An 18,064-nucleotide genomic window follows, 5' to 3' on the forward strand; every position below is an offset into this window, starting at 1 on the left:
GTCCAATCAACAGACACCCCTTTTCCACCGATGTTTAACTTCCACCTCTGCAATAATTCACAATCCTTCTTCTTCAGTCAGTCAACATCTACTCTGGCAGTCTGTGGTGTAGCCACAGGAGGCCTTGGGGGCCTGGGCTCCCCAAGTTCTATTGGTTTGGTTGGCAGTGGTCCCCAAGCCCTGCTAGCAGAAGCTTTCCTGTGGCAATATTTGCTGCTGCGCTGCCTGCCCTTCTTTTCCCCTACCCTGGGCACATGCTTGTTTTTAGTGAAATTGAGCATGTGCATGCCTCACACACGCTCACTTTTACTAAAAACAAGCATGTGTGCTGGGGTGGGAAAGAAGAGCAGTAAATATTGCCACCGGAAAGTTTCTGCTGGAAGGGCTTGGCAACCCCCACCATCCCAGGTATGTGAGGTTACTGTGGGGGTTGAGAGTAGAGACCTGCACGGGAAGGGGGTTCGCGGGAATCCTGCGGAACCCATGGGGGACGGAAGCAGTTCTGTGGGGATCCCGTGGGGACGGAAGCAGTTCCTGCGGGGTTCCCATGGGGACGGAAGCAGTGCCTGTGGGGTTCTTGTGAACCGTATGCTGCACTTGCACCAGCCTCTCACCTACTGAGTACCAAGTTCTTTGAGTGCTGTCTCCTCCTAGCTTTAACAGCACAGATGTGGAAAGTCTACATTACGGAGGTGGTAGAGATACAAATGGAGATGAAATTCAAAAAGGCATGGGGTGAACACAGAGGATTTCTAATTAGAAAGTGGAAGTTATAGAAAACCTAAACTTAAATGGCTCCATGTGTGTGGATGTCACATGACACTTAGATGTTGACTCTGGTTGTGATAAACTAGGGCAGATAGCAGGAGACCTGCATGGTCTGTGTCTCATATACAGGGCCACCAAGAGACTGGGCCGGGCCCGCTGTGGCCCCCCCCCCAAGGTCGTCGCTGCCGCTGCCCCCCTCCGTCCACCACCGGGCCGGGCATCCCTGAATTCAAATCATAGCGCCTCACCTCAACCTCGCCCAATGTGAAAGAAGCATAGCAGTGGCAGACTGCAGATCGCCTCCTTTCGGGCCTTCCCTCCCTGTGTCCCGCCCTCGAGGGAGGCAATCTGCAGACTGCCGCTGCTGCGCGTCTTTCACACGGAGCGAGGTTGAGGTGAGGCGCTATGATTTGAATTCAGGGGGGCCCGGCCCGGGGGTGGGTGGAGGGGACTGTGGTGCCGGGGAATTCCCCGGGGAATTTTGTCCCCCCTGCCCCTCCCTCTTGGCGGCCCTGCTCATATAAGGCAATCTGGTTTAGGATGGCCTGGAAAGGGTTTAGACAGCAACTTTAGTGGCTGGAACATAAGGACAGTGCTGGACAGACTTTTACGGTCTGTCCCACAAATAAGAAGATGAATAGGTTGGCATGAGCTTCGAAAGCAACCCCAGCAGTTGGACATAAGGATAGGGCCAGGCGGACTTCTATGGTCTATGTCCCAGAAACACCACAGAAAGACCATAATCAAGTATATAATATCACATTCATTGTTGATTTAATCATGAATTGATAATTCATGATTAAATCAACAATGAGTGGAGGAGTGGCCTAGTGGTTAGGGTGGTGGACTTTGGTCCTGGGGAACTGAGTTTGATTCCCACTACAGGTACAGGCAGCTCCTTGTGACTCTGGGCAAGTCACTTAACCCTCCATTGCCCTATGTAAGCCGTATTGAGCCTGCCATGAGTGGGAAAGCGCGGGGTACAAATGTAACAACAAAAAAAAAATTATTGGGCAGACTGGATGGACTGATCAGGTTTTTATCTGCTGTCATTTACTGTGTTACTATTAATCCTCTCTGCTCCCGGGCTGATGCGTAGACCTTAGCTCTGACATAGGCACGAGCATTAGATGGTCACCTGACCTACTGGCGCGTGCATGTGGTGATCTCTCAGCACACAGTGCCAGTGAATCAGAGAAGTCTTACATGTGCACATCAGAGTGTTCCAACTTCTGTTCCTTCCTTGCCTGCAGTGCTGCAGCTCAAACCCAGAGACTGAGAGAGCCAAAAGGAATTTTTTTTATGTACCATTAAATTGTTGTGGGACTGGGTGAGGACAGGTCAAATTCTTGCGGGGACGGGTGGGGATGGGTTAGATTCCCTACGGGGACGAATGGGGACGGGTTGGATTCCAGTGGGGACGGGCGGGGACGGGTTGGATTTCTGTCCCCATGCAACTCTCTAGTTGAGAGCATGGGGCAAAATGTGCTCCCCCAAACTTTGGGCTCATGCCCCCTCCCAAATCCTAGTCTGGCTATACCTCTTTAACTGATCAGCATCCAGTTTCAAGGACTCATCTTGCCTGGGCAGAACTCTTGTTTTTCAACCTTCTGCATGCAGTAAGTTATCTGTTTCACTTAGTTGGAAATTAAGAAAGTGAATCTTTCTTTGCATGTTGGCTTGGTTTAGCTGGCAGTTTTAAACTAGGCATGGATATGTATTGTGAGATCAGCACACTGCCTGTCTCCTTATGCTCATATCCATGAAATCTGCAGGGTAAGAGCTAAAATTCTAAGCAATATTTATAGGACAAATTAAAATCATGCCATCACTCAGCATATAAACTCTGGTGTTCAACAGCATAGAAAAGAAACATTCTGCACATTCATTTTCCATATCAAATAATCCTAATTGTAGTTTAGAGTCATGTAGCTGCTCTTGTCCAACATTAAAAAACTTTAAAATAAACTACAAGGTAACTCTCTGGCCTCTAAAATGGTTTGCTTTTACTTGTAAGTATTATTGTTTATTCCGTCACTGTTACCATTCGTATAGCTACTTCCTTTCGCAGGAATTGGTCACTGTCATAATGCCAACAGTTGTGTGACAGAGAGAAAGTGCTTGGGGAGGAGTAGTGAGAACGTCTGGGGGGGGGGGGGGGGAGGAGAAAAAAAGACATTGTGAGGGATTGGTTTAAAAGGGAAGGGGATGATAAAGAGTGCTGGGGGGGGAGAAACTGTGAGTCTGCTGAGGGGGTAGAGAGAAAAAGATTTGAGGGGAGAGAAAAATAAACAATGCTGGGGGGAGGGAGGATGGGTAAGAGGCGGGTTGGAGAGAGGGCAGCTAGTGCTGGGGCCACTGCAAATGTTAAGCAGAAGTCTGCCAGTTGTGTTCTTTGTTGTACACTGTTTTGAGTAGTCTTTGCTAAAGACTGTGAAGGTTGTTTAAAAATCATTCAAACCAAAATAAATAAAACTAGAAACCCTCTAGAGTGCTTTTACTTCGATAGGCCACTGGCATGGCGTGACTGGAAACCAGTGCTTTACACTCTTCAGCACTGCTGAGAATCAAGTGCTGAATGACAGGCATTCCAGGTTCCATTCTTTATTTATGCAAAGAGCAGCGAGGCACAGAACATTTACAACTTGCTCACCTTGCTACAGAGGCAAAGAGAAATAGCGATGGTACTGTAATGAATTAGTTTGATGAACTCTTCTTTCTAAAATATGGGCGATTTAAGCAGTTCATGTCAATGCCTGGCTCAGATCTTTGCCTTCAGCTCTCTTATTCACGGCAGCCTTGCATATTAAGGGCCATTTATTTGATTGTTAATTGGAACTGAAGAAAGAGGATTTTTAAGATTTTGAAGGTTAAAGCATTATCTTTAATTCTTTCACATCATTTATTTGGAGCTTTTAACTTTTTATTTAAGCAAATAAAAAGATAGGAAATGCACTTGTAGCTAGATTCTATATATGGCGTAAAAAAAACTGCCGCTGAACAAAGCGCTATTCTCTAAGCCGTGCATTAAGTTAGGTGTGGTTTACAGAACAGCACTAACGCCCACAAATCATGTCTTAGCATTAGGCGTAGCCATTTGCACCAACAGAAATGTGCTGCAAATGTGTGTACCTACGTTAGGCTTGTATCCCAGTTATTCTATAATACGTGCTAATTTTAGGAATGCCCCGTTATGCCCATGACCCTCCCATTTCCATGCCCCTTTTTTAGATCACATGTAAATTTTAGGTGTGGATCCCACATCTAAATATATGTGTGTAATTGCCAATTATATCTAATTAGAGCCAATAATTGCTTGTTAAAAAGCCAATTATTGGTGCTAAACAGCTTGTTAATTAAATTGTGTGCCAAATTTGCATGCACACTTTTTGGTGACTTTTATAGAATTAGGGGGATAGTGGAGAAGATATTCTGTTGAGAAAGGATCAGTACTTAGGAATTTCAGGTTGCACATGACAGAGTAATTTTCTCTGGGATCTTAGCTAGAGTAGATGACACATTAAGGGTTTGGAATAGAATTGTTGGTGGTTTTATCCTAGATATTGCTTCTTAAAAAGTGAAATGAGAAAGATCCTGTGCCCTCATTTAATTATTGATTAAAGATAAAAGAAAAGCTATGCCAGGTCAGACCAAGGACCATCAAGACTAGCATCCTATCTCAGACAGTGGCTAGTCCGTATCACAAATACTTTGCAGATCCCAAAAAGTAGATCCATTTCTCATAGCTTATTAGCAGGGATGAGCAATGGGCTCACTCAAATCTACCTGCCTAATTTGAATTCCGCTGCATTGGAGGAAATAGGAGGAATCTAAGAAAATACTCTTTCACGGAAAGGGTGTTGGATGCATGGAATGGCCTCCCGGTGGAGGACGGGAAGACGAGGACTGTGTCGGATAGACATATGGGATCCCTTAGGAAAGGAAGAATTAGTGGTTACTGAGGATGGGCAGACTGGATGGGCCTCTTCGCCCTTATCTGCCATCATATTTCCATATTTCTATGTTCTAGCAACAGATTCCAGACCTTAATTATACACTATATGAAAGACAAAAAAAACTAAAAACTTTGTACAATTTTTTTTCAGTTTGCTGATTATTAGTTTCATGTAGTGTCCTCTGGTTTTTCTGTTGCACAACAGGTTTAATAACCATTCCCTATTTAACTTTTCCATCTGATCAAGGAGGACAAAGCCGTAGCGGAGAAATTAAATGAATTCTTTGCTTCGGTCTTCACCGAGGAGGATTTGGGGGGGGACACCGGTGCCGGAAAGAATATTTGAAGCGGGGGAGTCGGAGAAACTAAACAAATTCTCTGTAACCTTGGAGGATGTAATGGGTCAGTTCAGCAAGCTGAAGAGTAGTAAATCACCGGGACCTGATGGTATTCATCCCAGAGTATTAATAGAACTAAAAAATGAACTTGCAGAGCTACTGTTAGAAATATGCAATCTGTCCCTAAAATCGAGTGTAGTACCGGAAGACTGGAGGGTAGCCAATGTTACTCCGATTTTTAAGAAGGGTTCCAGAGGAGATCCGGGAAATTATAGACCGGTGAGTCTGACGTCGGTGCTGGGCAAGATGGTGGAGGCTATTATTAAGAATAAAATTGCAGAGCATATACAAAAACATGGACTGATGAGACAAAGTCAGCACGGATTTAGTGAAGGGAAGTCTTGCCTCACCAATCTAATGCATTTTTTTGAGGGGGTAAGCAAACATGTGGACAATGGGGAGCCGGTTGATATTGTATATCTGGATTTTCAGAAGGCGTTTGACAAAGTGCCGCACGAAAGACTCCTGAAGAAATTGCAGAGTCATGGAATCGGAGGTAGGGTATTATTATGGATTAAGAACTGGTTGAAAGATAGGAAGCAGAGAGTAGGATTGCGTGGCCAGTATTCTCAGTGGAGGAGGGTAGTTAGTGGGGTCCCGCAGGGGTCTGTGCTGGGTCCGTTGCTTTTTAATGTATTTATAAATGACCTAGAGATGGGAATAACTAGTGAGGTAATTAAATTCGCCGATGACACAAAATTATTCAGGGTCGTCAAGTCGCAGGAGGAATGTGAACGATTACAGGAGGACCTTGCGAGACTGGGAGAATGGGCGTGCAAGTGGCAGATGAAGTTCAATGTTGACAAGTGCAAAGTGATGCATGTGGGTAAGAGGAACCCGAATTTTAGCTACGTCTTGCAAGGTTCCGCGTTAGGAGTTACGGATCAAGAAAGGGATCTGGGTGTCGTCGTCGATGATACGCTGAAACCTTCTGCTCAGTGTGCTGCTGCGGCTAGGAAAGCGAATAGAATGTTGGGTGTTATTAGGAAGGGTATGGAGTCCAGGTGTGCGGATGTTATAATGCCGTTGTATCGCTCCATGGTGCGACCGCACCTGGAGTATTGTGTTCAGTACTGGTCTCCGTATCTCAAAAAAGATATACAGTGGTGGAAATAAGTATTTGATCCCTTGCTGATTTTGTAAGTTTGCCCACTGACAAAGACATGAGCAGCCCATAATTGAAGGGTAGGTTATTGGTAACAGTGAGAGATAGCACATCACAAATTAAATCCGGAAAATCACATTGTGGAAAGTATATGAATTTATTTGCATTCTGCAGAGGGAAATAAGTATTTGATCCCCCACCAACCAGTAAGAGATCTGGCCCCTACAGACCAGGTAGATGCTCCAAATCAACTCGTTACCTGCATGACAGACAGCTGTCGGCAATGGTCACCTGTATGAAAGACACCTGTCCACAGACTCAGTGAATCAGTCAGACTCTAACCTCTACAAAATGGCCAAGAGCAAGGAGCTGTCTAAGGATGTCAGGGACAAGATCATACACCTGCACAAGGCTGGAATGGGCTACAAAACCATCAGTAAGACGCTGGGCGAGAAGGAGACAACTGTTGGTGCCATAGTAAGAAAATGGAAGAAGTACAAAATGACTGTCAATCGACAAAGATCTGGGGCTCCACGCAAAATCTCACCTCGTGGGGTATCCTTGATCATGAGGAAGGTTAGAAATCAGCCTACAACTACAATGGGGGAACTTGTCAATGATCTCAAGGCAGCTGGGACCACTGTCACCACGAAAACCATTGGTAACACATTACGACATAACGGATTGCAATCCTGCAGTGCCCACAAGGTCCCCCTGCTCCGGAAGGCACATGTGACGGCCCGTCTGAAGTTTGCCAGTGAACACCTGGATGATGCCGAGAGTGATTGGGAGAAGGTGCTGTGGTCAGATGAGACAAAAATTGAGCTCTTTGGCATGAACTCAACTCGCCGTGTTTGGAGGAAGAGAAATGCTGCCTATGACCCAAAGAACACCGTCCCCACTGTCAAGCATGGAGGTGGAAATGTTATATTTTGGGGGTGTTTCTCTGCTAAGGGCACAGGACTACTTCACCGCATCAATGGGAGAATGGATGGGGCCATGTACCGTACAATTCTGAGTGACAACCTCCTTCCCTCCGCCAGGGCCTGAAAAATGGGTCGTGGCTGGGTCTTCCAGCACGACAATGACCCAAAACATACAGCCAAGGCAACAAAGGAGTGGCTCAGGAAGAAGCACATTAGGGTCATGGAGTGGCCTAGCCAGTCACCAGACCTTAATCCCATTGAAAACTTATGGAGGGAGCTGAAGCTGCGAGTTGCCAAGCGACAGCCCAGAACTCTTAATGATTTAGAGATGATCTGCAAAGAGGAGTGGACCAAAATTCCTCCTGACATGTGTGCAAACCTCATCATCAACTACAGAAGACGTCTGACCGCTGTGCTTGCCAACAAGGGTTTTGCCACCAAGTATTAGGTCTTGTTTGCCAGAGGGATTAAATACTTATTTCCCTCTGCAGAATGCAAATAAATTCATATACTTTCCACAATGTGATTTTCCGGATTTAATTTGTGATGTGCTATCTCTCACTGTTACCAATAACCTACCCTTCAATTATGGGCTGCTCATGTCTTTGTCAGTGGGCAAACTTACAAAATCAGCAAGGGATCAAATACTTATTTCCACCACTGTAGTAGAATTGGAAAAGGTACAGCGAAGGGCGACGAAAATGATAGTGGGGATGGGACGACTTTCCTATGAAGAGAGGCTGAGAAGGCTAGGGCTTTTCAGCTTGGAGAAGAGACGGCTGAGGGGAGATATGATAGAAGTGTATAAAATAATGAGTGGAATGGATCGGGTGGATGTGAAGCGACTGTTCACGCTATCCAAAAATACTAGGACTAGAGGGCATGAGTTGAAGCTACAGTGTGGTAAATTTAAAACGAATCGGAGAAAATGTTTCTTCACCCAACGTGTAATTAGACTCTGGAATTCGTTGCCGGAGAACGTGGTACGGGCGGTTAGCTTGACGGAGTTTAAAAAGGGGTTAGATAGATTCCTAAAGGACAAGTCCATAGACCGCTATTAAATGAACTTGGAAAAATTCCGCATTTTTAGGTATAACTTGTCTGGAATGTTTTTACGTTTGGGGAGCGTGCCAGGTGCCCTTGACCTGGATTGGCCACTGTCGGTGACAGGATGCTGGGCTAGATGGACCTTTGGTCTTTCCCAGTATGGCACTACTTATGTACTTATGTACTTATGTATCATATTCCCTCTCTGTCGTCTTTTCTCCAGGCTGAAGAGCCCTAATCTGTTTAGTCTTTCTTCATATGAGAGGTGTTTGATGCCTTTTATCATTTTTGCCACCCTTCTCTGTACTTTCTCTAATTTCACTATATCCTTTTTGAGATGGGAGGACCAGAACTGCATATAGAGGCAAATAATCTCTAGCATTCTATTTGCATTTTTACAGCCACAGTACACCTAGCTGAAAATTTCAACACAGTGCCTGCAATGACTCCAAGGTCTTTTATCTTGCATGACAACTCCTAACTCAGAACCTAGCATGTCTGAATGCAAAGCATTATTCCCCAAATTCTATACATCTACTACTACTATTAAACATTTCTATAGCGCTACTAGACTTACGCAGCGCTGTACAAATTAACAAGAAAAGACAGTCCCTGCTCAACAGAGCTTACAATCTAAATTGGACAGACGAACAGACAGCTAGGGGTGGGGAAATTGCAGTGGTAGGGGTGATAAGTGAGGGTGTTGAGTAAGAGAGTCATGGTTAGGAGTCAAAAGCAGTAGCAAAGAGGTGAGCTTTAAGCCTAGACTTGAAGACAGCCAGAGACTGAGCCTGACGTACTGGCTCAGGGAGTCTATTCCAGGCATAGGGAATATACATCGCTCCTTAATTTTGTGCGGAAATCAAAGAGTATTCTATAACAATGCGTGTAACTTAATTGGTTAACTAGCTAATCAGAGCTATCAATTGGATGTTAACAAGCAATTATCAGCAAGCTCTAGAAAGGAGGTCCATTCAACACTCTCACAGAGGATGTCATCCATGTGCAAAATGTGACCTGCTCAGACAACCATGACTGACTTTCCCCCTGCAATCCTTCCATTAGTATCCTAAACTCAGATACAGAAAAGTAATTTAATACTGCAACTTTATCCAGATTATAACTTTGGGTGGTCTAACAAAATTAATCATTTTTATAATTAGGGCTGGAAAAATTGTGCACTAGCTGAGACTTAGTAAGTGAAGGACTACTAATGCTAGGGCTAGTTCAGAACTGAATGAGCTGCTGCTGGTGCCACAGCCAAGTCAAAGGGAACAGAACCTATATTTCAGGCCTAGATGAATGGGAGCTGTGCCACAGCAGATAGGAGGCTGAAGGGATGGATCAACATAGATGAAAAGACACATAGCAATGATACAGAGTTGGAAAGGAGAATTACAGAGAAGGGTCAGCAACTGGGCCAAGGGAATGAACTTGATGGAAGGCAGAAGCACAAGAGCGGGCTGAGATGAGCAAGCAAATAAATTAAAGGAAGAACCTTGTGGGGAGAGCAATTTTAGAGAATGGAGGAAAAAGAAATGTTGAACAAAGAATCATAATTAGAAAATAAGCAGTTTAAAGTATGAAGAGCACAAAAAGTGAATAAGCATCGTTGCCTACCTTACTATTTGCTCTCTCTAGACAGCAGGACAAATCAGACACAAGTGAGTGATTTTGCCTACAGGCACTAGAAAAAGCTTTGGGGAACGCACGTCCCAGCAGATGCGCTTCAATTAGGACTCATACTAGCAGCACCCACTAATGCTATCAACATAAATTATCCCCCTCTTGGTCTGATGGCATTAGCACGTTAATAGATGACTCCACTAGTTAATCGCTCATAATTTTTGATTAGAAAAACTATCCTGATTGGCCTGTCAGTTCAAAGAGCAGTCTAGTAATAAATAGCAATAATAGATATTATCGTCTACAGAAAACATCTATTATAGGAATGCAATTTTGCTTTCTTTCACATGCAGAATGAAGAGCAGATGCATGAGTGGGATCTATCAAGCTGGTAGGTTGCAAGAAGGCTGGTCAACACCTGAAAAGACAGTTTTCATCAGGTATATATCTAAGTTATATCATACCTGTTAATTTCCTTTCCTTTAGTATGGGACATACTCTCCTGAACTAGCCAGTGCAATGCCCTCCCTTCAGCAGACAAAGGTAGAGAAAACGGATCATCTCCAGTGAACTCACCAGTATGGTTTACGACATGTCACGGTATTTTCTTTAATTAGGACCCCTGACTACAGGGCATAGCTGGACAGATAAATCTGATGAACTTTGGTGTGTTTAATTTGCTAATCTGCCTGTGGCACAAGTCACGTGGCAACAATTCTGCATGCCAAGTCTGGATCTCTTTAAGAGCTAAGGACTGAGATACACAATTACATAGGTGGTATGGCATATGGGTTAGAGAGTAGGTTCAAAATAGTAACGTAGCATAGTAACATAGTAGATGACGGCAGAGAAAGACCTGCACGGTCCATCCAGTCTGCCCAATAAGATAAACTCATATGTGCTACTTTTTGTTTATACCTGACCTTGATTTGTATCTGCCATTTTCAGGGCACAGACCGTAGAAGTCTGCCCAGCACTAGCCCCGCCTCCCACCACCAGCTCTGCCACCCAATCTCCGCTAAGCTTCTGAGGATCCATTCCTTCCGAACAGGATTCCTTTATGTTTATCCCACGCATTTTTGAATTCCGTTACCGTTTTCATATCCACCACCTCCCATGGGAGGGCATTCCAAGTATCCACCGCTCTCTCTGTGAAAAAAAAAAATGCCACCCAGCAAGGTCATGTTAAGGCAAGTTTGCTGTAAACTGATGGCTGGGCTGAGAACTAATGCTCTACAATGATTACTGGGTATCAGACTCAGATTGGTCTTTGTCTGTTTCTTAAATTTTTATCCATTAAACTACATCACTGGATATTGATCCATCTAGTCTGCAATTTCTAAACAAGAAAACAGATGTTCCTTTTAACACAGTTTACATGAGCATACATGAAAGACCAGTCACAACATAATCCACCAGTGCCTGCAAAGGAATGGAATCCATTGAGCCTCTGCCTCACATGTTCCCTTAATTAAATCAGTCCTGTGCAAGCCGATGTTTAAATCAAAACAACATATGCTGAAGGAAAGGCCCATTTAGTTTGCAGAGGTCTACCATCTAAAAGGATGGTGACAATCCATGACAGACCACTGGACAAAACTACCATACTTTGTACTAAAATATGTTTACTGAAGCAAAACCTTTTGCACTGAACCCAGCTGAGATGAGGTCACAAGACAGAAACAAGCTTGTATTACACCATTAATCAGGCAAGCAAGGCTTGGTATGAAGAAGAAAACCACTTTAGTCAGCTGAAGTATACAGCAGGACCTGATACACCTTTGCCCTAATGGAGCACAGATGTGCTGCTAAATTGCCTTGAATTTGCCTTACAAGTGTGCTAGCATAATTTATGAAAATTATGTGTAAGAAGTACCTCTTTCCTTATCTATGCAAAAAGATCAGCACACTCATTCCTCAATCTCCACTATCCCAACTGTAAGGGATTAAAATATAAATCCACATACGCAACCAGTTTCTCCTACGTTTGCACGCAGCTTTGGAACGCACTACCGAAGGCCATAAAAACAACTATCTTCAGAAGGCTACTGAAAACTGATCTATTCAAGAAAGCATACCATTAACATTCATCCTCAACACTAAATAATAAAACTACACATGATCTAGAAAAATCGAACTCATATCACATGACTGACTAACCTCTTTCACTTTAACCCTATGTTGAATATGGCTTTTCTACAGCCGATGATATAATGTATATTACAATCCTATCTATCACGCAGGAACCAATACACACTACCACAATATACCCTTCTTTACCATGTATGTATGCAACGTAATGAAATGCCGGTTGTACTCTTCTTTCGTATTCTTTTGCAATCCTCTTTACCATGTACGTATACACCTTAATGTAATGCCTTTTTGTACTCTGTTACTCGGAAATGGCAACCGCCATTACGGCAAATGTAAGCCACATTGAGCCTGCAAATCTGTGGGAAAATGTGGGATACCAATGCTAGAAATAAATAAAAATAAATAAATATACTAAGTCAGTCTAGAAAAGTTAGTGTATTGTACAATGCACATCAACATTTCTACTGGTTTCTGCTTTCACTGGCGAGCATGAGAATGGCTCCGTCCTACAGCTTTTTAATTTTGGATTCTGGCTCTTCCAGGCTGTTAAGTATGGCCTATTCAGTATGGTTAGACCACATGTTTCACTCATTCATATGAACATACAGGATGAGGGCAAGAACTAATCTCCCACTGGCTTTTAATAACACCAACAGGACTAGTTTCAGAGGGGGGAGACCTTTTGGGTACAAAAACCTGCAGCTCTTGAGACAAAAACACAGAGATAAATGCTCTCTCTCCCTTCCTTGTTGCAAGGGCTTGGACACAGCTTCCTATAATACAACTTATTTATTTCAGTTCTCAAAAGAGAAACCACCCTATTTATGTCACACAACATACTAACTCCAATTTTTGCCAATTTAGATTTTTTTTTTTTTGCTGAACATACTTTTCAGGAACAGGTGGTGTGTTGCCATAGCAACTGCATTTTTTTTAACAGATAAGGACTGATACAAGGTAAGTCAAATCTTATGGTTGGGAGAAGGGAGAATTTTAAAACTGTGCACTTGTCTAAAAAGTATGCGCACGCTCTTCTCTGTGTAGGATGTGCACAGTTTTCAAGGCACTAGTAAGTATGTACTCAGCACCGAATAGAGCTGTAGTTCTGCCTTGATTCACTTCCTTCAGAGCCCCTGCACTGCTCGCTTTCCCATCACCAATGTTTGTGGCCCTCCATATTTCTGTCCTGTGCGGTTGCACCGCTCACACAGTTTTTGGTACAGCACTGTGTGTACTTCCACTTTCAAAATTCCCCAGAGAAACCATTTGCAGACATTTACACCTGTTCCTTGGCACACAAATATTTTAGGGTCAATTAATGTGCACATGGCTGAATTTTCAAAAGGAAGCATAGAAAAACAAACCCTGCTGCTTAGTCTGGGTACATTTACATGCCTAGATTAGGGTTACCATATGGCTCAGGCGCTGTGAGTGCCTTGGATTACTCACAGATCAGGCCGGCAATTTTACACAGGCCCATTTCAGCAAGGAAAACACCACTTTATCCATGCAAATGCTTTTGAAAATTACCCTCTTGCTGGTTACATCAAGACATGGGCCTTCCTCCCTAGAGAAATTGCTGTGAGAGGTGAACATGTGACAATAGGACATTTTCATCTCACACCATCAGCGATCCAGAGGCACTCATTTCATATCCAAACATTTACAGCAATTTCTTCTGGGGGAGAGGGGGGATTCAAAGGAGGGGAGAAGGAAGATTAACATACTTTCATCTCTCCTCACTTAAGCATGATACTCAATTTCATTTTGAAGCTTCCAGCCAGGCAAGTGTCAAGAATAGCAGAAGGCAGGATATTCTCCACAGCACTACTAATAAAGCAACAGCCCTGCACTGTTGCTTCTCTGGTGAGGCCTGCTGAGCCACTGCTCGTGCACTACTGAAAAGGAGTTTCTTCAGAAAAAAATTGTCCAGGCTTTTCATTATACAGGCTCCTACATACACATTCTAGTGCAAGGGGAAAGGGGCTAAAATGGATCAGTGATCAAAAGTCATGAACACAGGAATTCAGGAAACAAGCTCACTACACCACCTTCTAGGAAAGAATGGAGGTGCAGATGATAAACACTCAGTTATTGCCTAAACAAGTTCTCTTAGACCACTATAATACCGACCTTATCATTATTTCCTTCACCACCTCAGAGTCCTATGGCAGCTGGAATGTGTCTGTGCCCTCCTCTTCCCTCCCTAAAGATTACAGGTTTCAAGAAAATTAGAGGCCCCGCTAGCTATTCTAACCCTCTGTTGATCTTCATAATGACTAGAATTCAGTAGTCATCAGAGCTAATCTCTGCTTGTTTTTTTCTGTTCCTGCAAATAGGATTAGGTTTCTGCATTTGCAACCACATCTGCATTATCAGCCTGCTTCCTTCACACAGCACCTTCTTTAATTACCAATGTGACAGCTCTGACTGTGTATCAGTGCTAGCTAGAGTTACCTGTTGGCCAATAACTGCGACCTTGTTCCAGAGGGAGAAGTTAAATAGATCGCCAGGTCTCCACGACGAGGATGAATGATGGTGATGCGTACAACCACATGTTCCAGGTAGATTACATGGTGGTTGGAGTTGTCAGCACAGCCCGTGGCTATGTATACCGATCGTACAGCATTATCAGGACGTATTATTCTATACCAGGGCAAAAAGAACAAACAAAATATGGGCATGGTTATTCACTGTTGCTGACTCTTGGTAGCCAAAAATATTGCCAATAATATACTGATCTGAAGCCATCAACCAAATGGTGTTTTTACTACATACATCCAGCAAAATTGGACCTTCTAGCTGTGTAGCAGATGAAAATCATCTGCAAGGCAATGTTAACTTGCACCGGAGCCTTCTGCTCCTTAATTGATTAACTTGAAGAAAACAATTTTTTTGCACATGCCAATAGGACATAATTTCCAGGGAAATGGCCTAGAAAACAGAGCCAGAACAGCAGGAATGTTGTGCCACAGCCATGCTGCACGGAAGACAAGGGGAGTGAGTGAACCCATAGGTGTCAGCTCTGCGAGTGCAGAGCACCCCTAATATTGAGGGATCATTTGTGTTGTGTTTAGCACCCACAATCATTTTGAAAAGTTGGCACCCATGAATGAGCTGGAGCAGAAGAGAGTCTGCTCCCTAATTTGGCCACTTTTCTCCTGTTGCTCTTGCCCCTGGCCCACCCTTTCCCCTGGCTTCACTTCCTTTTTTGTCTACAAATGAAGCCCTGTGGGGCCAATATTTTGACCATGAAAGTTAGCCCGGCTAACTCCCGCGGTCAGCGGTGATGCTGGATATTCAATGCCGGGTCATTTCTGGTGACTGGCACTGAATATCCGGTTTATTTTTGGCTTCTAAGAACATAGTCAGCCAAGTCGATATTCAGTGCTAGCTGGCTAAGTTCATAGCGGCCCAAGATAGACCTGCTCTTTACGCGGCCAAGTTTGGCTGCCAAACTTAGCTGGCGAAGTGCTGAAAATCGGCGGATACCATGTTATATCACACGATATAACCAGCTATCCGCTAAGTGAGAATATTCAGTGGGAGATAGCCAGTGAAGTACCATTTAACCAGCCAGGTGCCATTCCTGTACCTAATAAACAGTTTTATCACACTGGCATCTTGGAAAAGCTCATGTATCTCACTGGAAAATTTATGCCGTGTATTTTATGAACTCCACAAAGCTTTTCTCAACTGTTCAAGGGCCTTTCAAATATTCTTTCCCTTTATTCTGACAGTGCTAGGTTAGCACAGTTAACAGCTGAACTTGTAGTCGAGCAAGCCTGCTCCTATGGCTGAAGTCTGCTTTTTGAGTTTGCTGTCACCTAGGATTAAAGATAGATGAATGAAACAGATTCTAATGAAGCTGGATTTTGTAAAGCGTACAGGAACTGCTTTCAGTTGATCGACACGAAAAAAACCTGAAATATCAAAGAATGGAAAGGCTTTGTTAACTTCTAGTTACTGCTGTGTGACTCTCTCATGAGACAACAGCCTAGTTAAAATGCGATTCTCTTGAAAGCTACCTTTCTCCTTTCTGACGACCCCTTTAAAACAGTTTCAGTTTAAAACAAATAAGCAAATGGAAGCATACAAATGGGTTTTTAGCCGGGCTGTGTATTATAATGTTGTAAGTTCTTCTCATTTTATACTTCGAATGCTGGGTGTGGCGAAAAAAGAGGAGAAATACATGAGGGGAGGGAAATTTGGGATTATTATATAGCCTGTTACCTACAGGTGGCTCCAGGGCAGCAGACAACAGTCACATCTGCAGCACGGGCAACATTATCAGATTTAGTGGCACCAAAAAGAAAATCCTAATAATTACCACCTCACTGATATGCAATGTTTGAAATTCAAGCATTTATTATCCAGTACAATAAAAACATTCCCCTCATCCCAATTAGAGGAACAGTAAATTATAGAGCAAGGGGAACTGTGACATAGCTCACCTGTAGGATGCTTCTTGGGGCATGGGTGAAGTGCAAGAGTATACAATATTATACAGCCCTCCATTTCCCACAACATAAGGATTCTGCAAACTGCTGATGTAACTAGCACAAAATGGAAGCTACCAGTTACAGAAGAAAGCCCTCTCCATGTTAAGTCGATCCACCATCTGCATGTGCCAAAATCTCATTGCCCAAACCGAAATCCTGAGCACAGAGTTCCCCTTTAAGCATTTCTTTTCCTTTAATGTGACTCTTTTTTTCAGATCTATGTACTTCCATCAGACTCAATGATAACAGGCAGCTCCAAAAATAATTTAAAAAGAGCCCCCCTGTCAGAAAGTCTGACTTAAGCTTCAGTACAAGATGCCTAGAGAACTGTCTCATTTTTATTGTTATGTTTAAATGTGAATATGAATAAAAAAATTACACCAAGTGTGTTTCAGGAACTATCATCCTGGGTGAGCGTATATGATATATATTACTTGATTTGCCTGTCTGTGTTCTCCACGCATATGTGTTGTGCAGGAACTGTTGTCCACTTTTCTGCTTCTATCACCACGGCTTCAGCATCCATCAACCCAAATCCATATAGGTGGCTCACTGTGAGAAAAATACAAAACCGTTAAATTAACACTCACCAAATGCCTGAGCAGAGGATATTTCATAGTTGCCAGTGGGCACAATCCAGCTGCAACCACATCTATTAAATGTATCTGTCACCCTACAATGACTTTGCTAACAAAATATGTAAGCCACATTGAACCCGCAATAACTATGTTAACAAAACTATGTAAGCCACATTGAGCCTGCAAATAGGTGGGATAATGTGGGATACAAATGCAATGCAATAAAATAAATAAATAAATCTAAACAGACCTAGGAGTGGGACAGTCAAATTTGTCATGGTTACACACATTTATACATTTTAATATGAGAATGAATAAGCATGATTACAACATGGCTGGAGCGCCAAGCTGAGTGAGAGACTGAAGAACCTGCTTAAACTTTATTGTTTATTTTTTCATTAAATCTGTGGTGGAGCTGATGGCTGACTTTTGACCCTGTATTTTGTTAACTGCTTCAGCTACTAAGGGTACAACCACTGGTGCTTTTCACATGAACACAAAATGATAGTTGACGGTTAATAGTTTTTATCATTTTCTATGAATCACAAACATAGCTAAACAGCTAGACATACCATATGTGTAACTGGGATATGCTAAGGAACTCCATATAGAGGCATTAAGTTTCTCCTGATCTGTATATCAAACTCCTAATTCTTCTGCCTTCCAGATCAGCTCTTACAAAGATTTGCACCCTCATTACTGGCTGGCTTGATTGCTGGTATCTCCTCTACAAGAATCTCCTCCATTGCTCTCCTCTTCAGTGAATGTATAATTCTACAGCCAATGTCTTTTTGCATTTTTTCCCCGCCCTTCCCCTTCTCCTCTGGACCTAACCTCATTTCACATGGTAATCAAACTCCGCACAGCTTCCTTTTAAGTTTTCCATTACACTTCCTGTAGCAGAACAACACAGGTTAACCTCTGTGTCCTTCTGAATGAGGAGGATTGTGGAGTCCCCACTCCTAAACAGACCTTGTATACAGTAAGGTATAAGAAACTGAGCTTAATTGTCCATTGGTTATTTCCTCCTGGATTCTGAAGAGGACTAATTAAGGCCCTTGGTAA

At 43.2% G+C, this 18,064-nt stretch overlaps 1 protein-coding gene across 2 annotated transcripts in view; it reads right to left on the reverse strand.

The window, feature by feature from the left end:
• The window catches only part of PCSK5 (proprotein convertase subtilisin/kexin type 5), a 739,798-nt gene that overhangs the window by 267,568 nt on the left and 454,166 nt on the right, over positions 1–18,064 (reverse strand). For both annotated transcript variants that reach the window (XM_030193725.1, XM_030193726.1), the window contains exons 11-12: positions 16,856–16,973; positions 14,377–14,565 (exon numbers count right to left, since the gene is read on the reverse strand). In XM_030193725.1, the coding sequence (XP_030049585.1) occupies positions 14,377–14,565; positions 16,856–16,973 (307 nt within the window). The remainder of the gene's footprint in view (positions 1–14,376; positions 14,566–16,855; positions 16,974–18,064) is intronic.

The sequence above is a fragment of the Microcaecilia unicolor genome, chromosome 2 (assembly GCF_901765095.1).
Source record: "Microcaecilia unicolor chromosome 2, aMicUni1.1, whole genome shotgun sequence".
NCBI lineage: Eukaryota > Metazoa > Chordata > Amphibia > Gymnophiona > Siphonopidae > Microcaecilia > Microcaecilia unicolor.